Consider the following 23,118-nt stretch of genomic DNA (forward strand, 5'->3'; position numbering starts at 1 on the left):
TTGGACAAACACTTCCACTATTCATGTGTGGGCTCCCTCTGGTGGCACAGACCGAGAATACAGCTTCATAGGGAGAGGAATAAACACAATGGAGTATCCATGGTAAGGATTGAATCTGCTGGTTCCGCTGGCCCGGACTGGATCTGGTGGTTCGCTGGCCCGGACTGGATCTGCTGGTTCCACAGGTTGGACGAGTGCATCCATGGGCGCACACCCGAGGGCGTTTCCAGCTGGGAGATCCGGTCAGACTGGGTGCTGTTGGCTGGCAGGTTTTGTGACCCCCCAAACACACCGGGACACAAAGAAATCGAGATTGTTCTCAGTCACAGCTTTGAGAATCTACTGTTTCCCCACACACTAGAAATGAGATCAAGTCATCGTTTTCTTTCCACATGCTTTATTCTAGTGAAAATAAAGTTACAAAAGTTGATACAAAACACTCTTTTAAAAAGTTGAAGAAACTTACTGAAGGAAAAAGTCACTAAAGCTTCTGGAATTGATGTAAAAAACATTATAAAAACTTTCTGGGCCATAACCAAGGTTAACTTAGGCAGACTACTTCCAAAAGCGGCGGTTTATCTGTAAGAGTGGTTATAATGGGCTGCATATTCCACTGGCCACCACCAGTTCTCACTCACAGAGCACTCTCCAGGAAGAGAATTTGGTATTAACAGAAAAGAGCCCAAGAGCATCTTGGGTGCAATGTCTCCAACCTGATTAGCCCTGGCACACACCATTGGCTACAGAATTTCCTGGAAATCAAAATGATGAGATTTCATCCCATGGAAGCTTCTGTTCTAATTCATACCCTTCTCCCCAGAGGCTGTCCTGATAAAAACAAAGATAGAAAAAATGTGACCTGCTCTGCTTTTGTTAGGAGGCTAAAAGCAAATCCATCCACTGAAAAGACACTAGAGAAGAAGGTGCGGGGCTCTCAGGTCACTCTAGCCTTGATTCCTGTCTGTGTAAAATGAGTATGGTGGATGAGATCACAAAATCTTCCAGATGAACGGGGCCTTGGGGCCATCCAGTCTGACCATCACCCAACAGGAAATCTTCTCTACAATAAGAACAAACAGGTTTCCAGGTAGGGCTGAGAAACCTACTAGGCATCTGGAGAAAGGATTGGAACCTTTTTATCTTAGGAAATCTGGGCCAATCCTGCATCAGAAAAAGAGGGAGGGAGGGAGGGAGGGAGGGATGAAGGAAGGGAGGGAGGGAGGGAGGGAGGATGACAGATTAGATTAAACTGTCTTTTAATTCCAGTTGAATCTACTCAAAGACTTTCAGTCTTCATCCAAAATCATATTATAAGAGTAAGAAAGGGACAAAGGAGGCCATCTGCTTTCACCTGTCCCTACAACCTTTCCACTAAAGGGACCCCGTTCACTATCTCAAAGCACTTTCCACGGCTGAACGTCTGCAAGGTTGTTGGTTCTCGTTACAATCCTGTTACAGGCTTTCACTCACAAAGGACTTGTTGTGTATTTTAATAGAATAATTTTCCAAGCCCTTAGTAACTTTTCAGACAGGTTCTTCCATCCCACAGACTTTGGCGAGCCCTCACCAATAAATGCAGCATTTATGAATGATCCACACATGAAGAGCTGGCCATTCTTCCCACTAGAAGACCGCTGGTGGATTATGGGGTCCTGGATTGGACAGGGGAGGAAGACAGAAACTGCGGGAGCAGTCCCAACAACTCTGAGTCAGACTGACTTGGGTAGGTGGCTGCCCCTGGCTGGAAAAGGGGTGGGGGGGAGAAAGGAGAGATGCAGTGGAGGGCCTGGGGAAGAGTGACATTAAGAATAAGAGAGGGAGACAAAGGCAGGAGAGTGCACCTCTTTCACACCCGGCATCCTTGGGCAGAGGAGCCAGGCTCCCCTTTTCCTTCACTGCCCAACATTAGGCATGACCCCTACAGGCTGGCTTGGGAACTGACCTCAACCGTCAGATAAGAGGGTTCCTAATGCCTTCTATCAAGGACCCCTTCTCTATAACATGGACCTAAATGCATAAAATATGTAGGATTAAAGGCAGCAGTAAAGCAACTGAAACAGACAAAAATGCCAAGTTCGCGGCCCCCAGCCAGGTCCGCGGCCCCAGCTCTGGCCCCGACGTGAAACTGGAAGATTAGCACCGGGGAGAATTGTGACTCGGGCTCAGAGTCCTGGGCCAGGCCAGAGCCCGGCTTGTTTCTGGGCTGGTCCCGGAGCCCCGGGTTGTTCTGTTGTGTGACCTCGGGCACATCCGTCACCTTTCTTTTCTCATCTATAAAAAGCAGGGCATCTCTGGATTAAGAGAAGGGCCCTTCTGGACCTCTGATCCACAGAGGCCCGCCTGGATTGAAGGCTAAGGGGTCAGTGAGCTCAGCCACACTGTTGGCCCCCTGGGGAGGTGGGGATTTCCTATGTATTTAATGTAAAACTAGAAAGGGGGAAACCAAGGCAGCAGTGGATGGTCCACTCCTCCCTCACAGAGCTGGAGTCTGAGCCCCTGGGCCCTCCTTCCCCTTGCTCTGGGCCTGTTTGGTCAGACTGTCTGCCCCCTCCTCACCTGCAGAGCCCCCCTGCAGTGACAGAGGCAGGAAGAGCGAGAAAGACTCGCCGACCCAGATCCTTGGGCTTCCACATTGGTGGGATTTACAATGTGTTTTTAAAGTTCACATTCAGGATTCAGTCAACCCAGTCCCAGAAGACTCTACGAGAGGGATGACTGAACAACGGTGAGATCCCCGCACAGAGGGAAGAGAGGGCTCCCAGGGGGTCTGTGGCACCAGGGCGGGAAACGCGCCAAGAACCAGAACCAGGGGCGCATCCCTTGGCAAGACCTGGTGAGGATGGGGGGAGGGTCTCTGATCTCCTGGCAGATGGCGGGCCTTCCCAACCGGCTTTGGTCAAGGTGCACGGTTTGTCCGTGAGCCTTAGCCAAGTTTTTCTAAGTGGGTCCAGGCCCAGGGTCGGTTCCACTGAGTGGCACAAACAAGTGGTGGGGCCCAACCAAGCGAACGACCAGGAGCCATTTCTTTCTCGCTTTTGGCGCCTGCCATCCAGGGGCCTCTCCAAACCCAGGGCCCGTCTGCTGAGGGGAGGCCGATCAAGGAGGCCGGTCCAACCCCTGGCCTCCGCCTTGAAACACGCTTAAAGCCGAACAGGCCCAGAGGAAGCAGCGGATCAGAGGAGCTGAAGGAAAGCCGTCCAGCCCAACCCCCATTTTACAGATGGGCCAAATGAGGTCACCAAATCCGACGATGTGCCTGAGGTCACACGGGCCGGCCCTGTCAGAGGGGTGTCTGTCGTCTGAGCCCTGCCAAGAGCTCCAAAGCCAGGGCTTTTCTCATAAGCCAAGGTCATTTCCTCTCTTAGGAACCAACTAGAAAAGACATTTCCCCCCAAAGAAACAATACGTTTGCCCAGCGCGATGGGATACAAAAATACACTGGTCATGAAAGGAAATGCTTCTGTCCCACGTAGGCCCAGGCTCCCCGGAGTCCCCGTCCCGGCCTTTCCAGCCTATGCTAATGGCCTCCTTAAGGCAGTTAAGGTTCAAAGTGCATGAGAAAAACACCAGAACACACCCGAGGACACTTGCACAAGAGTCCGCGCAGAACTAAACGCACCATGAGAGGTTCTCTCCCCGTCCGACACTTCTAACGTTGTGGAGAATGAAAAAACAAAACGGCCCGAGCGAGGGCGGCTTTGGGGCCGGGTCTGCACACGAAGCACCTCTGCTTTGCAAACACAAATGACCCCCCAATGCTCCCAAGCATCAGGGAATCGGCCCTTGCGCACCCTCGCGTCTGTATTTGGAAATCCTGTTAGGAATCATTTAGGGGAAAACAAGAAAAGCACCAAGCTCCCTCCCTGGGGGAGGAAATCCAAGTCCTGCCTTGGATAGCATTTCCTTTGGTTTTTGGGAGGCCCACGCCGTGAGCTGGCCCAGGAGGGCGGCCTCTCCCATGCCCGCAAAAATACAGACCCTCTTCCCCCCACCCCCAAAAAAGTGCCCCTGCACTTTGAGAAGATCTAGCAGAACCATCAAGCCACCCTTCTGTCTTTAGACTTTTTAAAGAGACCAGGAGTCCCTCGGGCACCTGAAAGACCGAGCCCTGGGCAAGGTGCTCTAAGTCTCCTGAGGCTGGGCGGCAAGTCTCAGATCCCAGCCCACCTTCTCAGCATTTCCAATACTGTAAAAAGCAACAGAAGAAAGGGGAACGGGGGCTGGTCGGGATCGGAATTCTGCTTAAAAAGAAAAACCCGCGAAGGTCCCTGGACCCCCTGGGGAACAACGGAGCAGCGGGGAACTGAGAAGAAATGGCTGCGGTGAAGTACCCAGGCGGGCCCAGGCCCGGGAAGGAAGGAGGGCTCTGGGGGCCACCCGGGCCCAGGAAGGAGCAGGGGGGCTCCAGGAGCCGCCTGAGCCTGGGTGCAGAAGCTTTGGCCAGTCTGGCTCCAGGTGAGACAAAGGAGGGTCGGTCCTAGTGAGCACCCAGACTGACCAAGGGGAAGCGACCCCTGATCGGGGGTGGGGCTGGGGGCTGGGTCAGGCTGGGGGTCATCCTGCTGGGGCGTCTATCTGTCCTTGGAGCCGAGCTTCTCAATCAGCTCCTGAAGAGGGGCCAGCTCCCGACGGTCAATCAGATTGAACTCCTGGAGGAGCAGAGAGGGAAAGGGGGGAGATGGGGCGGGAGAGAGAAGGAAGTCGAGGGGCGAGAGGGGGAGAGGAAGAAAGGGGCAAAGGAGGGAAATGGGGTGGGAGAGGGAGAGGAGAAAGGAAGAGAAAGGGGACAGATGGGTGAGAGAGGGGACGCAAGGGGGAAGGGAGGAGAGAGAAGAGGGGAGGAGGAGGGGGAGGAGGAGGAAGAGAGGAAGGGCGGAGGGAGGAGGGGAGAAGGCCCAAGGGGAGGAAAGAAGGGGGAGAAAGGAGACCAAGCCACCAAATTAGTTCACAATTCAAACTTCTTATGAACAAGCACTTATTAAGCACCATCTACACACGAGGGGGTCCTGGGGAGGAGGCTCCCGCCACCAAAACAGGCCGGCCTCTTCTCTGTATCCTCAGGTGCTTAGAGCAGCTGGGACCACGGCCTGCAGTCAGCGAGAGCTGAGTTCGAATCCTGCCTTGGAAATTCCTGGCTGAGTGACCCCGGGTCATGGAGCTGCCGTGAGGCGCCAGGGCTCGGGGGTCCCACAAGCTCTGTGGGCCAGAAGTGGGACCGGACTCCAGGGCTTCCCCTCCCCCCTCCAGGGCTCCAGAGAGGGCCGCAGGTCAGAGCTTCCCGTCAGAAGGCCACAGGAAGCTCCTGCAGGTGGGGGGGGGGGGAGCCGCGCCTGGCTGAGGCCTGCCTCAGGGCCTCCTGCTGCCCTCCCGGTGGGGGTGGAGCCTGGCGGTGCTGAAAGGCAGCTTAAGGCCCCAAGTAGAGCATCCTGGGAGCAGCCTCAGGCAGAGAAGGCGCCCTCTCCTGGGGCTTCCTTCTCAACCAGTTCCGGGCCCCATCCCCCATCCCCCACTCCACATCCAAAGCCTGGCTGCAGCCTGTGGGCATGGGGGCGGGGCTGGCTTTGGAGCAGAGAGAGGCCCGAGTTCGAATCCCTCCTTTCCAAATAAGCGCCCACCACCTCCCCCACACATAACACCTTCTCTCACTCCCCCCCCCCCCCCGCCTCTCCCCCCACGCTCCCCCCTCCCCCAGCGGGCCGCACCTGCACGAAGAAGATGAAGTGCTTGAAGGAGGTGTTGAGGTGCGCCTCCTCCTGCAGCTGCATCACGGCGTCGAAGTGCTGGTAGTAGATGTGCGCGTAGACCCGGAACAGGCGCTTCAGGATGGTCTTGGCCACCGACATGAAGTTCTTGGGGAACGGGACCCCTGGGGGGCAGAGACAAGCTCGGCTGTCCTTCTGAGAGCGGCTCCATCGGTCATGTGGGCGTGGCTGAGCCGGGCTGTCCCTGGTTGGCCAATCCCCACACCCCGACCCATGTGGGCGTGGCTGTGCATTCACGCAGCCCCGCCCCCGCCCCGCCCCCTGTCACTGTGGGGAGGGAGCTCCTTTGTGAAGGGTTTGGGGAACAAGGAGAGAGGGAGGGAGGGAGGCGGCTGATGGAAAAGCCGAGAGGCCACGGAGCTTGTCAATGATGGCTCAAGAAACAAGCACTTATTAAGCGCCTACTTTTTACCACTAAGCTGGGCACGGCGCCAGCCCGATTCCACTGAGCTAGCGCGATAAGGGAGACTGGGGGGAGTTGCCGGAATGCGAGAGCGCCGTGGAAAGCGCCCGTCCCCAGGGTCTGGTGCAGCCCCAGGAGACAAGGAGGCACCCCCTTCTCCAGTCCTGGTGGGGGCGGGGAGGGGGCAGGGACCTCGGGTACATTCGCTTCCAAACCACCCATGTGCAAATGCCTTGAGCTTGTTTCTCTCCCTTTTTTCAGTCCGTTGGACGGAAGGGTGGAAGGAAGGGGAAAGAAGAACAAAAGCTTTTAATATATTTTCAAAAAGAAAAAACAACAAAAAAATCTTTTTAAAGAAAGGGACACAGGGCAGCTAGAGGGCGCAATGGAGCACCAGCCCTGAATTCAGGAGGACCCGAGTTCAAATCTGACCTCAGACACTTAACACTGCCTATGTGTGACCCTGGGCAAGTCACTGAACCCCAGCCTCAGGGGGGGAAAAAAAAGGGGGGACACTTTGAAAGCAGGAACCACCAGTGTTCTGGAGAGCAGCAGCCACTTTATCCCTCACAGATCTGGGGTGTAGCTGGGGGTCCCGGGAAGTTCCTACAAGGTGAAAGCTTTCCCCGGCGCTCCTCAGAGGCTGAGTGACCATCCACAGTCTGCCTGACGCTCCCTCCTTGCTGAGGCTCCTGGGTAAACAGCCAGGGACTCCGGACCAAGCCTCCCCACAGACTCACTACAACAGGCCCTTCTCAAAGATCTCCCACTGGGAGAGGCCCCATGTGCTCAGCAGGCAGGCGGGCCGTCAACAAGCAGTTACTACAAGCACTAGGCTCAAAGATCCAGCAGCCAAGAAAGGATACTGAAGCGCACGGCATGGGAGCAGGCTAGGAATGGTTTTCTATGGGGCACGAACTGGAAAGACCTCCAAGGTTACCAAGTCTCTTTTTACATTTGAGGAAACTGAGGTCTGCCTCATTTAAGGTCTTAAGGGAACTATTAACACAGCCAGGGGCTCAAAGCTGGGGCTCCTTCCCCTTCCAAGACCCCATGCTGCCACTCCAGGGTGAGGCCATCCCCTCCATCTTTGTCTTTTCCCACACCGAGCCAACCAGGTACAAAGGAAGAGCTACAGACATACTGGCTGAACGTCCGTAGCAGATGCCACTAGGAAACGGGTTGTGTAGGGGGTGAAAAGTTAGGCTGGAGAAGGAAAAAACTGTCCATGGCTCTTAGGATCCACCCGCAGAGAGGCCATGAAGATGGACACAATGAGCTCCGGCCTGGGAAGCAGGCAGCCCTGGCTTCCAGACTCACCCTGAATATTTAGCTAGACTGTAACCATTTCACAGTGGCCAGACTGACTGGCTCTTCTCCATCACTGGAAAAGGTCACTGGGCTCTGCTGGGGCCCTCTTACTTACCAATCTTGGAGGGGAAAAGCGTCTCATCATCCAGCTGGTCCTGGACCCATGTCATCAGGTAGTCGATATATTTGGGAGCAGAACATTTAACTGGCTTCTTGATGTTGGTGCCGTCAGCCCAGTGGTACTCATATCTGCAGGAGAGAGGCTTCGGTGAGAAGGTGCAAGAGAGCTGCTCCTTCCCAGTCAATTTGACAACGCCATTCAGCATTTATGAAACTACTATATATACGAAGACCCTTCAATAACGAGTTGGTCCCCATCTCAGGGAGCCTTTCCGTCTGAAAGCAGAATCAGTTTTGAACAGAACAGTTTACAGAGGACCAGCTGGGCTCCATTCAGTCTGGGCTATTCCAGTTTTCCTCCTTCCCCACCTCCCAAAATTCTCTTATACCAGACCCATCTGCAAAGGCCTCTGGGACCCGGAGCAAAGGGTAATATAAGAAATGATGTGCAGTTCCTTTATGCAGTTCCTTTATGGACATGGATCCACTGAGACGCCTTAAGTCACAGACTCTCATGTCTATCATTCAGACAACAAGCATTAAGAAAGCACTCACTATGTACTAGGTGCTGAGATGACAAAGAAAAAAAGGAAAAAACCTCCCTGCGGGGCTCACTCATTTTCACAACCATCCTGTGAGGAAGATGCTTTTATTATCCCCATTTTCCAAATGCAGAAACTGAAGCTTCAGAGGGGAAATGTGACAGGTCACACAACGGCTAAGTATCTGACAATAGGACTTGAGCTCACGTTTTCCAGTCCTACTCCACTGGGGCCACCTCTCACACTTTTATACAGAGAAACTTAAAAAAAAAAAAAAAAAAAAAAGTCTAGTTTTATACTAAATTTCACATAAAATAAGAACATATGCAGGCTGTTCACCCCAGAGCACACATACATGGGGACATCTCTGGGAGAGAAGAGGAAGGGCTTTTTGACTGACTCAATGAGGTAACTCACTACCAAGAGCCACCTGAGTCACTCCAGACTCCCCTCGAAGCTGTCTCTCTGAAGAAAATTTGCCACAAGAGCGGCACCAAAGAGGGGTCAAAAGTCAAGCAAAAAGGCTGAAAGAGGAAGACCTGCCCCCATGGAGAAATGGCGTTCAGGGACTAGGATGATGGAGCAGAATCCTGACACATCCAGCCTGCAGTGAGCCCAAAGACGACTCATTACCTCTCTCTCCTCCTGTCCCCATTTCCACTGAGGTTCCCCATCATCCAAAGTCCCCAGGTTCACAACCTTGAAGTCATCCTAGACTCATTCTCTTTCACCCCCTTTATCCAGGAGGGTGCCAAAGCCTATTGATTTCACCTCTGGTCAATTTCACAACAAGGGCATCTCTGGTCAGTCTCACCTCTGCCCCATCTCTGGTGAATTTCACATCAAAGGCATCTCTGGTCAGTCTCACCTCTGCCCCATCTCTGGTGAATTTCACATCAAAGGCATCTCTGGTCAGTCTCACCTCTGCCCCATCTCTGGTCAATTTCACATCAAGGGCATCTTTGGTCAATGTCACTTCTACCCCATCTCTGGTTAATCTCATCTCTTTCCTATCTCTGGTCAATCTCACCTCTGCCCAATCATTGGTCAATTTCACATCATGGGCATTTCTGGTCATTGTCACTTCTGGCCAATCTCTGGTATTTCACTCCTTTAGCCTCTCTCAAATACTCCCCCTTTTCCATCTCACACTGATACAGACCTTCAATCCCTCACTACTGGACCATCACACTAGTTGCTAGGGGATTTGCCTGCCCAAGTCTCTCCCCACTCCAGTCCATCTCCAAAGATTCAGTCACCAAAGAGAATTTCTGAAAGCACAAATCTGATCATGTCACTCCAGGAGCTTCAAGATCAAAAACAGGCTCCTGTGTCTGACATTCGAAGCCCTCCACAACCTGACCCCTTGCACTTGTTCAGCTTCATTCTATGGTCTTCTGCTTCACATACTCTATGGAGGTCCAGCATAATGGCCTTCTTGCCATTCTCCATCAGCATGCCTTTGCACAGGTGGTCCCCCATGCCTGGAAAGCATCTTCTGCTCCCTTGTCCCCCTTAGATTTCCTAGGTTTCTCCAAAGCCTGGCTTGAAGATAACACTATTTGAGGCACCCCTCCCCTTATTTATTGGGTATATATTTGCATCTGTACATGGCAGATTCCCCTATAGAATGGAAGCTGAGGCCAGAAGGCCTCATTTTGTCCTGTGTTCCCAGGGCCTGGCACATTTCCTTGGCATCAGTGGGTACATGAAATGCACTAAGAGGCTGCCAAGGAGAAGCAGACATTTTTGAGCCCACAGGCCCAAAGAGGGTGGAACAAACGGGACCAGCTCTCTGTGGGTAAGGCTTGGGATGCGTCTGTAAGTCATCTGACAATCACAGGCCCTATGGAGCGCCTCTTACCTGGGGCCCGCAGACATCACTGGGCAGCTTGCTTCTGTGCAAAATTCAGTGATCGTCCCATAGAGCATGTTGATCTGGTTAAAAAAATCCACGGCTGTGAAGAAAGAACAAAAGTCCTGCATTAAATGGTGTCCATGCTTCTAATTATCACCTGAGCAACTTGGAACAATTCACTTAATTGTTCTGGGGCCTCAGTTTCCTCATCTGTCCAACAGGAATAACAATGCTGTGACAGGTCAGGCCACCTGGCAGGGTGGATGACAGCTGGCCCAGATCTGGGCCTAACTGCCTGATCCTGGGCATGTCACCTGAGGGCCCCCGCAGTCAGTATGTATGTGAGGCAGGATCTCCACCCCAGGGGCCAAGTTGACAGAGAAAGCACTGCACAAACCTGGAGGGTTTCATAACGTCACCATCATGATCACCATTCCCAGAGATCCCTGCCTCCTCCCATCCTTTCATCAATGAGCACTTATAAAGCACCTAATGTGTGTCACAAACTTTGCTAAATGCTGGAAATGTGACAAAAATAAATGAAGCAATCCCTGCCCTCAAGGGGCTTACATTCTATATGAGCAGACAATATGAATGTGACAGGTCTTATAAGGGTTCCAGGCCTCAGTTTCCTAATCTGTAGGATGAGGGAGGTGGATTCAGTGACCTCTCAGCTCTAATACACGGTTTTATGTACATTTACAAGTACATTCAGATATATCCAGAATAAAAACAAATCGAACCTCCTTGGATGACAAACCATTTAGGGAACCGCTGAAGAGGGGGATGGGGCGAGGGGTGTGTGGGGAACAACTCATGGGGCTCCCGGCCCCCCAGTGCCCAAGCACAAAGCCCAGGCCCAAGGAAGGAGGAAAGAGGAACGTTAGTGGTGGGAAGGGGAAGGCTCAGCTCCACAGGATGTGTTTCCAGCAAAACAAACAAAAAGCAGAGTAAACAAAGGGGCCTGGGGGCTGACTCAGGAAGGTCACCCTGGGCTCCCAGCACAAACAAGAGAGGAGGAAACCCCCTCTCTGGGGCAGGCAGTGTCTTCGCCACAAGAACCTCCTTGTCCTGGCGAGCCCTGATGGGAGAGTGCGGGGACCTGGCCTGGGTCGCCCGGCTGCCACGTGTCCGAGGCAAGCCTTGAGCCCGGTGCTTTCAGGACCAAAGGTTGGCTCCCTACTCGACATGTCTAACCCCTCTCCATCGCAGCATTAAAACAAACACTTTAATTAGAAATGACATTGGGGTCGCTCAGCATGACTCAGTGTCCCACAAGGAAGAAATCTTCAGTCCCGAAGGGGAAGACAGTAGAACAGAGGACAGGAGGGCTCTTCCTCCAGGACTTATCAAAGAGCAGGGATTGGGGACTGCAGCAGCTGACTCCCAAGGACCCCTGAGGTCTGAGTCTTCCCCAAGTGTCTCAGAGAAGGCGTGTTCATCAGTCCCGTACCCCTCCTGGCCGCCTCCCACCTGACCCCTCCACTGTGACCCCGGGGACCCAGCCCTCTCATCTGTCCCCCTCCCTTCTCCTTTGTTCTCTCCCTCCTGCCTCGGCCACCTGGCTTCCTCAGGGATTCAGCTCAAGTCCCTGCAGGGAGCCTTTCCTCTCCCCTCCCCCCAAGGGCCTTCCGGTCAGCCACGACCCTGACACCCCTTTCTAGGTTCCTTCTGGCTCTGACGGTGGCTCTCATTCTTGGGGGAAGAGGCTGCCAGAGGCTGGTCTGAGCAAAATAGGGACAGTGTAAGTGGTGGGGAAACTGAGGCACAAAGGGAAGGGGCTTCAAAGAGAAGGGGAGAGTCAGCCAGTCAACAGCTTGGCCCAAGAAGAGGGTTCTCTGCTCAGCTTCTGCCAGCAGGACGGGCTCCTGCCCAGGGACTGGTTGTGACCTAGTGTCAGAGGCGCTGGCCTCCCTGGGCAGAGACCCCCATGTTAGACTCAAGAGAAGGCAGGAGAAGCGAATCCAGACAAAACCTCCAAAGCAGAGGCTCCCAGGGACCTCTGAGTCCTGAGGCTGGCTCAGGGGTACCCCCCACAAAGGGCCGGGGATTCGGGCCTGGAACGCGGGACCCCCAAAAGGCGCAGGATGGATGGGGGAGGGGTGGAGAGGTTGGGGAGTCATGGGAGGAAACCCTGGAACCAGGAGGGGGACACTGGGAGAAATAGAAAAAGGAAGACACACACACTCTCACACAAGCAACAACAAAAATGTACAAGTGTTCAAAGTGTTAAAACCCAAGCAGGACTCAGGCTGGGGTGACCCCTCCCCCATTCTTGGGGGAGGGGCCCGGATGTGAACCCATAAACCTGTCATTCTGACACATCTATTGGTTTTGCTGATTTTTTTCCTCTTCCTCTTTTTCTCAAAAAAAAAAAAAAAAAACAACAACAACCAAAAAACTATTGCTCTGAGCCACAGCTCTCTGCAAGGAGGGAATGTTTGGGAAATACAGAAATGGCCAGTCAGGAAAACGGCCCCGGGAACCAGAAGCTCCTCCAGGCCCACGGCGACTCAGTGACCACCGAGGCAAGGAGGCATCTGGGGCCGTGGGCAGGGCCATCTCCTGGGAGACGAGTTCTGAGCTCTCTCTCAGGGTGGGGGTCCGGGAAGCTGGGGAGACCGCGCAGAGGAAGGCCAGCTGTGGTCTGAGTTCTGGGGGAAGAGTTCAGAGGAAGGAAAAAGGGGGGTCTCCTGGCCCCGCTAAGAAGGCCAAGAGGGCCCAGATATGTCCGGAAGGAGATTCTGCAGATGCAAACAAACAGCAGTGAAGGGAGGGAGCGGAGACCTGCCGAGAGTCCCGGTGCTCAGGGCTCAGCAGGCTGGGGCTTTGGGCAGGGAAAGGCCGCCAGGGGGCCCACTGACCTCAAAATGAGCCTGGGAGGGCACAGCCAGAGGGAGGGGGCCATGGGGTGTCGGGGTCCTGGAGCCCCCAGATGAGGGCATACCCAGGCAGAGCCCGCCCAGGATCACGCTGCCAGGCTGGGGGTGCCAGGATGCCCACAGGCCTAGCACATAGCAGGGGCTCCCCCCATGAGGTTGGCACAGTGGCGGTCTCTCAAACTGGGGCTCGGATCTGCCCAGCTCCTGTGCAGCGGCCATGGGACTCAGTTACAAAATAGGAATGTCAGTAAGAGCCGCCATCAGCCTTTGTGGAGGGCCTTCTCTGAGGGAAAAAGCCGGGGTGCTGGAGCCCACCCAGGGGCCTGGGGCTGGCCAACACGAGAGGCAGCGTGGCAGAAGTTGGTCCGCTGGGGAGGACAGCGATCGGACCAGCAGCCAACGAGCACTTCCCCGGCGTTAGCGCATGCCCAGAACGGCGCCAAGCATCAGGAGCGCAGGCAGGAGGGCAGCTGGGCCCTGCCCCCAAGCAAACAGAGACAGCTCGCAACCAGGACAGGGCAGAGCCTCAGCGGGTGGCACAGGAAGAGGGCTGGGGGAACGGGGGCACTTCCCCCAGAAACAAGGGGTAGGCAGGGGGAATCCAGAACTGAGACCAGTCATCCACAGGCATCTAAATACTGAGGGCCCGGGCTGTACACGAGAGCGAGTGTGAGTGTGAGTGCCCACGTGCACCCGGGCCTGGATGCACACCTGTCTATTCAGACACACAGGCCATCACACACGTGTCCACACACAGCAAAGACGCATGCACATGTGCTCATGCACAAGCAGACTCGCAGGGGCCTGTCCCCGCGCACACGGGCATGCCTGGATATGTACACGTATTGTGTGATCTGAGCACCACACAACACACCCCTGAGTCCGCAAAGCAGACACAAGGCAGCCTTCGAAGAGCAGGCCCAGACGTCCCGGGGGCCCTGAACAAAGAGGCGCTTGAGCAGAGGCGCTCCAAGGAGTGACGCCCAGAGACGGCGGGGCTGCTTCTGCCCAGGAGCAGAGATGGCACATGGAGGCATGGGCAGTCGGCCAGACTCGGGGTGGGCAAGGTGGTCTCTGAGGTGCAGGGATGGCCAATGGCAAAGGCTGCAGAGGAAGGCCCTAAGCTGGGGAAGCTCTCCAAGGTGGAGGCCCTACGCCGACTGGAGGCTGACCCAGCCTGGCCACTCCCGGAGAGGATGGAACAGGCAGACGGGACCCCTGCCACTGCCCACAGACAATTCCTGCAGACTCTTAAAACAGCCCGAGAAGGCCGGGCTGGGGACGAGATGCACACACGGCTGAGCAGAGCAGGAGGAAATCGGGCCCAGGCCCCAGGAGCTCCTGCCACCCCAACTCTGTCGGGCCCTTTCCCTGGCGAGCTTTCCTGCTCTCCCCGCTGCTGGAGACAAGAGCCTTCCTGTTCTCCCGATCCTCTTCGGCTCTTCTCCCTCTCCACTGAGCACCCTGTCTCTGAGCTGGCCCTCAAATGAAGGCTGTCTCTCCCCTCCCATCACTCCGGAGTCTCCCTCGTGATGAGGTGACCGCTCCGGGGCTCTCCCTGGAGCTCATCCTTCTCATTATCCCCAGATGGCGCTCATCTTCGCCTCCTGCCTGCTGGCTCCTTCCCAGCTGCCAATGAATCGGGCCTTGTCTTCCCATCTGTCCCAACTGTCCATGCGAGCTTTTGTCCGCTAGCTCCCCTTCCTTTCTAAATCATCCTGTCTGGACTTGCTGCCTCCACTTCTCCAGCTTCATCATCCAGCTGAAATCTGCTTTCCAACGTTACTGATGCCCCCCGGACTGCCAAGCCCTTCCCTCGCGTCCCCTGAAAGGGACAGACTCGCCAGACAAGGGCTCCTTTGGGCCCCGGGTGCCCACAGCCCATCCAGGTGCTTTGACACGGACTCGATTTCTCCTCGTGTGATGGAGTCCCAACTCTGTAACCTCCGGGTCCCAGCTCTGCTGATACAAGGATCCCGGGGCTTTGGCCGCCATCCCACTGCTGCCCCGTTAGGCTTTCAGGAACCATCCATACTCCTGAAGATGAACCTTCTTTTACCTGCCATTTGTCTCACCTTTTCTATTTGTCTCAAGTGAGCAGTTTTTGGTAAATTTAAGCGCTTGATAAATGACTTTTCTCTCATTTATTCCCCATTATTGTTATTCCTCCTTGGGACCCTCAAGCCCCTCCATTCCCTGTTTCCTCCTCCCTCTCTGACCACTTCTTCTCTGTCTCCTGCCCGGATCCTCCTACAGATCACATCTTCTGGTGTCCGTCAGGGCTCTGCCCTGGGCCCGCTTTCTTCCTTCTAGACACCTTTACTCGGGATCTCATCAGTGGCCATGGATTTAATGACCATCTCCCAGAGGGACAGGACGTTCTCTAGGCTATTCTCATATCTACCCATCCCATTCCAGCCTCTGATGACCTCTGATCTCTCATCTCCAATTGGACGTCCAGGAGACATGTGAAATTTACTATGTCCAAAACTGAACTCATCTTTCTCTCTAAACCACCCCTCATGTCTGTCTTCACTTACTGTGAAGGGCACCCCCACCCTTCTTGTCCCTCAGTCTCCCAACCCAGGATTCATCCTGAGTGTTTCACTGTGTCTCACACCTCTTTCCACCCCCAAATCCAATAGGGTTCCAAGGCTTATGAATTTCACCTCTGACCCACCTCTGGACATTTCACTTCTGCCCTACCCCTGGTCGATTTCACATATGGTCAATTTCACCTTTGCCCTAACTCTGGACATTTCACCCGGTTGATTTCACATCTAGTTAATTTCTCTGCCCCATCTCTGGCCATTTCACCCCTGATTGATTTCACCCCTGGTCAATTTCACCTCTGCCCATGGGTCTATACTTATAAAAAACTATACAGCTCCCATTGCCAAAGTTCCTCCATAAGTCCCCAACAGAGAGCAAGGACTTACTGTTAACAGCGATCCACTCGTTGAGGTCCTCGCCTTCGGGCAGCATGACGGCCTGCCGCAGGTTCCCGCTTCCCAGAGTGGCTTCCGCGTGCTTGAGGAGCTCATATTGATGGGAGCCTTCTGGAATGTTCTTCTTGGGCTTGAAGGTCTTGGAGGACCGGCTGCTACTGCAGGGGGAAAAGGGGAATATGTTGTCAATACCTTTGCAGGCTGGTATCCATGTACAGGAAGTACTTCACACACACACACACACACACACACACACACACACACACGAGTGGAGTCAGGAAGACCCGTGTTCAAATCCAGCTCCAGATGCTAACTAGGGAGTAATCCTGGCCAAGTCCCTTTACCTCTGCCCACCTCACTTTCCTCTTCCATAAAATGGGGACAATTACAGCATTGACACTGTATTTGTATCCTTGGGGAAGCAAAGTGGTGAGATGGATAAAGCACTAGCCCTGGAATCAGGAGTCCAAATCCAATCTCAATCACTTACTACCTGTGACTCTGGCCAAATCACCTAACTCTAATTGCCTCTAAAAACAAAATACTAGTCTCCTTCCTTCCTTCCTGTGCCTCAGGCTGTGGTAAAGAGCAAAGGAGATAATATCTATAAAATGTTCTGCAAATCTTAAACTGCTAAATAAGTGCTGACTACTGTTGTTGTTGTTGTTTTGAAACCATAGTATTGTAAATATAGAGCTCAAAGGGACATCAAAGTCCATTCAGTCAGATCCTCTCATTTAAAAAAAGAGGAAACCTAAAGACACCTAAAAGAGACACCTAAAAGACACCTAAAGGTTGTGATTTACTCAAAAATATGTAGCTATTAAGTGTGGAGGTAGGATTCGAATCCAGGATCCAGGTCCTCTGATACCACATAGAAATAAGGCAACTCTGTCCCCCCTGCTCTGTTTTTCTTTAGCTTTCTTTTTTCCTCACCCATTAGTTCCCGTCCTTTTCTGTGGCTCCTAGATGGAAAGGACTTGAAAAGCATTTTGCCAGACTAGATTTTGTTGAGACTTTTATGAGAGGAGGAAGACAGCAGAAACAGTGATGTTTAAAAGAAAAAAAAAAAAAAAAAAAAAAAAAAAAAAGGCAAGAGAGGAAGTGAAACATTTAAAAACTCCAGAGACCACAGAGTTAGGCTTAGACAGAACTGAGGTCATGCAGTGACTACCACTTTAGGCATAATGAATACGAAAATGAACAAACCACAGGGAGCAAGTTAAAGGTATCCCGGCCCACCTCCAGTTTTGGATTTTTCTGAATGATGACCATAATATCTGCTGGTGATTTCCTAGTTCACAATTAAAAAGTAAATCAAATAAATGAGAAATTAAACAATTAATGCTTATGGACTGACTGATGTAACTTCTGGAAAAATCCCAAAAGGTTTCCCAGAAAAGGGAAGCAGGCCCCGAGCCCTGTGTGCAGGGAAGGAACCATGGAGGGGAAGAGGAAAAGCTCTGCATGTACTTAGGCCTTCTCTCCTGGAGCTGCCCCAATTCAAATCACAGACACGCAGTGCTGGCTACATGCCATATACTGCAGGATCCAGAGACAAAGACGAAAATGGCCCCTGCCCTCAAGGAGTTTCCCCCACACTCTGGGACGGGCAGAGAAGCAGATGTGTGGCTGGAGAAGAGGACCAGAGAGCGACACCTGAGAGTGCATCATCAGGAAGGAGAAATGAGCCAATCACGAGTTGTGACCCTGAGTTTACTATGGAGGAAATTCCATGGGTAAGTGCTATCTCCCCCCCAAAAAGAATGTAGGCTTCCTGAGGTCAGGGAAAGTTTCATTTCGATTTTTGTGCCCTCAGTGCCTTGTATATAGAAACTTATTAAATGCTTGTTAAATCATAATAGTCTTCTCAAACTCAGTGAGGCAGTGCACAGAGCACTAAGCTGAAAATCCTGCCTGATGTTGACTGGATAGGTGGCCCTGGTCAAAACAATCTTTTCCTCAGTTTCCTCAACTGTAAAATAGGGTAACAGTAGCACCTTCCTCCCAAGGTTGCTGTGAGGGAAAATGAAGTATCTGTAAAGAGCTTTGCAATTAAATGTTACATAAATTCTAGCTAGCCATCATCAAATTAACTTAATATTTATAACTTAGTGACTCCCAGCAGGATGCCCAGGAAGGCCCCACCACCTCCTGACTCCTTTCTTCCTAGAGCCTGCTCTCTTTTCCCACACCAACAGTCATCAAGTCACTGTCCTGGAGAGGAGGCGACCTCACAAAGACAAGGAAGAGGAGCAACATCTTTTACCAGCCAGGGAGGCGGATATAAGGACAAAAACAAGCAGGGAGATCAGTGGCAGCTTGTGTTCAAGTTCAAGGGCCAGAGACATTCAAAGTGAGGTTGCAGGGAGGGGAGATGGAAGGAAGCCCAGCGGGAAGCCAGACTGGGAAGGAGAGATTGGGCTCAGAGGTAGGGGGAGAGGCTGCCCAAGCAGGGTAAGAGCACAGGAGCCTGGCTTGTGGGTGGCTGAGGGAGGGAGATCAGCCTCGGGGGGAGGGGTAGGAGCCAGTAGATGGGAGGGCCTTGAAGGCCGTGTTAAGTCTGAACTTGAGCCAACAGTAACCAACAAGTAGCTACTGGTCAGGGAAGCTAAAAAGCCACTGTGGCCACAGCGGAGAGGTCCGGAGCTTGGAGACTGCTTCAGTAATGCAAGCACAGGATAATGAGATCCAGAGAGATTAAAGGGCTGGCTCCAGACCGTGAGCTGTGAATCTGGAAGGGCGGTGGGGGTGATAAGAGAGAAGAGGAAGAGGAGGAGACTGGATCCCTGCAGCTAAGGTTAGACTGCAGTTTGTCTTACTTGACTGGAGCTTCCTCACCACTGTGTAAAATGGGTGTTACACTATTATTCATACAGGAAAACTGAGGCTGAGATCAGTTAAACAGCCTGGCCAGCATCTCCAACAAGGGGAGGAACCAAATCAGCTCCAACAGAGCAGTAATGAATGAAGCAGTTAGACCCAGCAGGAGAACTCTGGGAGACGACTAGGAACCACTACACAATTCCCAGTCCCTCGATTTTTGTCCGCCGGTATTTGTGATTTCCTTCACAGGCTAATTGTACACTATTTAATTTATACTTAAAATATTTAACATGTATGGGTCAACCTACCATCTGGGGGCGGGGAATTGGAACAAAAGGTTTGGCAATTGTCAATATTATAAAACTACCCATGCATATAATTGGTAAATAAAAACTATAAAAATAAATAAATAGCCTGGCCAGGGTCACCCATTACTAAGGGTTGGGGACCCTCAAGCTCTGGGTACTCTGCCACCTGGCTGCGCTCTGGGGCCCTGACTGAGCCATAATGCTCTTCAGGCCTCAGTTTTCTCATCTGTAAACAAAAGGGTTTGAATTTAATAACTTTTAGTTCCTCCCAGCTCCAGATTTAAGCTGCTCCAACCCCCCTGATAAGATAAGGACACTCAAGGCCAAAGTGGTGGCAGTCTCCAGGTGGCGCAGCCAGAGACCAGCAGAGATTCAAGGAAGGAAGAAAACGAGCATTTATTAAGCTCCCACTATATGTGGGCACTATGCTCTGGGACAAGAACGGGGAGGACCAGAGCTCCTGATGCCCAGGGAGGTGAGGAGGTAAGTTCAGAGGTCACGGGGGCTGGAAGGGGCATCCGGCAGATGGGGAAGTGAGGCCCTCAAAGTGATGGGGGGGGGGGGACTCCAGAGGGAGCCCGGGGAGCTCTCCCCAGAGAGGCCGCCCCTTTGCACCTTTTTCTGTAGGGCTTGGCAGGGCCTGACCAGGAGCTGGGGCTCCATAAATGAGTGGGGCCGGAGCGCCCTGAGGGGCCAGGCCCGGAGGGTGTCCCAACAGAGGAGAAGCTGGGAGAGAATGGGGGGAGGGGTTTCTGGTGGGAAGATGCTAAGTGTGGTTTCTAGGGCAACTGGACTTTCCCCAGGGAGGGAGTCGGACATGGTGGGGGGGAGGAGGGGGGAAGAGGGGAGAGGAGGGGGCTGAGGGAAGCACGAGGGGGTGCAGGAGGCCGGCGGAGGGTCAGCAGGCTCCGGCCACGGCGGCCTGTCACCTCGGGGTAATGGATGGCCCCCCGAGGACCTGGCCGAGACAATAGGCGTGGGGGGAGGGTCCTGGTAGTCACCCCTCGATCGGGGCTCGCCCGCTTTCCCTTAGGATTGACCCCAAAGCCCCCCACGCTGGGCCGGACCGAGCCCCCGCCGGCCCCCTCCCCGCAGTCACCCCGCGGCTGCAGCCCCGGCCCCGGCCCCGGCCCGGCCCTCCCAGTCTCCACCGTCCCCAGGTCTCTCCCCCGCCTGGGCTCTCCACTCCCGTGCCCTGACCCCTCACCCCACGGGCTTTCAAGACCCTCCCCCGGGCCCGGGGTCTCCAGCTCCCCCCGGAGCGCCCCGCCCCGCCCCCAACTCACAAGAGGAAGCTCATCTCGTTCCCGCGGGGCCAGGCTCGGAGCGGCCGGAGGGGCGGAGACCGGAGGACCTGGAGGGAGGGGCGGCGGCGCCCCCAGACCCACGAGCAGCACCCACGGACAGAAACACGGACCCCCGGCCAGCCGCGCGACCGGAGCCGCCCACCCGAGTCCCCCGCTCCAAAATGCGGAACTCGCGCAGCTCTCGCGAGAGGAAGCACTCTTCCTCCCCCCCCCCCCCAACTCGCGCGTCCGCCACAGGAACGAGGAAGGGCCGGGAGCCCCGCCCGGCCCCCAAAGAGGCCGCGGCCAATCCGCGGTCGGGACCCGCCCCCAGCCCCCCTCCCCCTCAGCACCTGCGGGCGGCGCACAGATGGGGGTCAAGGTCACGACCGCGGGGCAGGGGGAGGGAGTGGAGGGGAAGGAGCTAAGGGAGGAGCGACCCCGGCCTCAGTTTCCTCCCCAGTAAAGGACCCGGGAGCCCCGGGGTCACGGCACCCCTCCCACGGCCCGAGTCTTTTTTCTAAAGCCCCTCCTGCCCTTAGCCCTCGGACGAGGGGCTTCTGTTCGTGTCCTGAAGGCCTCGGGCCGCCCCGACGTCCGCGTCCCAAGGACCCCCCCCCCCAACCCCCGGCCCCGACGTCCCCATCCCAAGGACCCCCCCCCCCCCCCGGCCCCGACGTCCCCGTCCAAGGACCCCCCCGCCCGACGTCCGCGTCCCAAGGACCCCCCCGCCCCGACGTCCGCGTCCCAAGGACCCCCCCGCCCCGACGTCCGCGTCCCAAGGACCCCCCCCCCGGCCCCGACGTCCCCGTCCCAAGGATCCCCCCCCCCCCCGCCCCGACGTCCCCATCCCAAGGACCCCCCCCCCGGCCCCGACGTCCCCATCCCAAGGACCCCCCCGCCCCGACGTCCGCGTCCCAAGGACCCCCCCGCCCCGACGTCCCCGTCCCAAGGACCCCCCCGCCCCGACGTCCGCGTCCCAAGGACCCCCCCCCCGGCCCCGACGTCCCCGTCCCAAGGACCCCCCCGGCCCCGACGTCCCCATCCCAAGGACCCCCCCCCCCCCGGCCCCGACGTCCCCGTCCCAAGGACCCCCCCGGCCCCGACGTCCCCATCCCAAGGACCCCCCCCCCCGGCCCCGACGTCCCCGTCCCAAGGACCCCCCCGCCCCGACGTCCGCGTCCCAAGGACCCCCCCCCCGCCCCGACGTCCCCATCCCAAGGACCCCCCCCCCCGGCCCCGACGTCCCCGTCCCAAGGACCCCCCCGGCCCCGACGTCCGCGTCCCAAGGACCCCCCCCCCCCCCGGCCCCGACGTCCGCGTCCCAAGGACCCCCCTGCCCCGACGTCCGCGTCCCAAGGACCCCCCCGGCCCCGACGTCCCCGTCCCAAGGACCCCCCCCCCGCCCCGACGTCCGCGTCCCAAGGACCCCCCCGGCCCCGACGTCCCCGTCCCAAGGACCCCCCCCCCGCCCCGACGTCCGCGTCCCAAGGACCCCCCCCCCCGGCCCCGACGTCCGCGTCCCAAGGACCCCCCCCCCCCCCCCCCCCCCCCCCCCCGGCCCCGACGTCCGCGTCCCAAGCGCATCTCTGGCGCCGACGTCCCGCAACTTGTCGCCTTCCCTCCCAGCCTCCCGCCCCGCGGCCTCGGGTCCTTCCCGCATCCCCCAGTCCGAGACCGCCGCTGGTCAGCGACCCTGAGCCCGGCCTCCGTGACGCTGCCCGGAACCTCGGTGGGGTCCAAAGGCCCGTGGGGGCTCCTCCCTCCCCCGCCTCCGATTGGGCCTCTCTGCCGGCCCCACCCGGCCCGCTCACCTCCTGGGCCCGGCTCCCGGACTGCCCACAGACCCCCGGGGGGCGGCTCCTGCTCACTGTCCCCTCCAGGCCGGAGAGTCCCTCCGTTCCCAGACTCGGACGCGAATGATTGTTTCTTACTAACTGGCCCTAATTGAGGAATTGCCTTCCCGGCCTTCGTAGTGCGGCCCTCCGCGGCCCTGCTGGTCCCCTCAGCAGCCAGAGCCGTCCCCTCCATGGCCGGGAGCTGGTCCCCGCGGGCAGAAGTGTTTAAGGAATCAATGAGTCGTTTCACCTGGAGTCCTCTGGCCACCCTGGTGACCCCAGCCAAACCCCTGAGTCCGGGGCTCTAGCAAACTTTGTCCGGCTCTAGAATACTTTCTCTGGCTCCAGGAAACTTTCTCTGGCTTCAGGAAACTTTCTCTGGCCCTAGGAAACTTTCTCTGGCCCTAGGAAACTTTCTCTGGTCCTAGGAAACTTTCTCTGGCTCCAGGAAACTTTCTCTGGCTCCAGGAAACTTTCTCTGGTCCTAGGAAACTTTCTCTGGCTCTAGAATACTTTCTCTGGCTCCAGGAAACTTTCTCTGGCTCCAGGAAACTTTCTCTGGTCCTAGGAAACTTTCTCTGGCTCTAGGAAACTTTCTCTGGCTCCAGGAAACTTTCTCTGGCTCTAGAATACTTCTCTGGCCCTAGGAAACTTTCTCTGGTCCTAGGAAACTTTCTCCAGCTCTAGAATACTTTCTCTGGCTCTAGGAAACTTTCTCTGACTCTAGAATACTTTCTCTGGCTCTAGAATACTTTCTCTGGCCCTAGGAAACTTTCTCCAGCTCTAGAATACTTTCTCTGGCTCTAGGAAACTTTCTCTGACTCTAGAATACTTTCTCCGGCCCTAGGAAACTTTCTCTGGCTCTAGGAAACTTTCTCCGGCCCTAGGAAACTTTCTCTGACTCTAGAATACTTTCTCTGGCTCTAGAATACTTTATCTGGCCCTAGGAAATTTTCTCCAGCTCTAGAATACTTTCTCTGGCTCCAGGAAACTTTCTCTGGCTCTAGAATACTTTCTCCGGCCCTAGGAAACTT

General features: G+C 55.4%; 1 protein-coding gene and 1 long non-coding RNA gene across 3 annotated transcripts; one reads left to right on the top strand and one right to left on the bottom strand.

Annotated features, from left to right (window-relative positions):
* Positions 1 to 380: 380 nt before the first annotated feature.
* MOB1A (MOB kinase activator 1A) lies at positions 381 to 20,461 on the bottom strand. The gene is made up of 6 exons (XM_074285470.1): positions 20,247 to 20,461; positions 15,818 to 15,984; positions 10,003 to 10,096; positions 7,592 to 7,725; positions 5,703 to 5,866; positions 381 to 4,649 (listed from the first exon to the last, which is right to left on the bottom strand). The coding sequence occupies exons 1-6, from the start codon at positions 20,258 to 20,260 to the stop codon at positions 4,572 to 4,574; spliced, it is 651 nt and encodes a 216-aa protein (XP_074141571.1). The 5' UTR covers positions 20,261 to 20,461; the 3' UTR covers positions 381 to 4,571.
* LOC141553982 (uncharacterized) lies at positions 18,484 to 19,455 on the top strand. Of its 2 annotated transcripts, none has more exons than XR_012485745.1 (3): positions 18,484 to 18,626; positions 18,706 to 18,908; positions 19,223 to 19,455. It is a non-coding gene; the product is annotated as an uncharacterized LOC141553982 (long non-coding RNA). The 2 variants fall into 2 exon arrangements; XR_012485746.1 differs by having other exon boundaries at positions 19,233 to 19,455.
* Positions 20,462 to 23,118: the final 2,657 nt, after the last annotated feature.

The sequence above is a fragment of the Sminthopsis crassicaudata genome, chromosome 2, assembly GCF_048593235.1.
Source record: "Sminthopsis crassicaudata isolate SCR6 chromosome 2, ASM4859323v1, whole genome shotgun sequence".
NCBI lineage: Eukaryota > Metazoa > Chordata > Mammalia > Dasyuromorphia > Dasyuridae > Sminthopsis > Sminthopsis crassicaudata.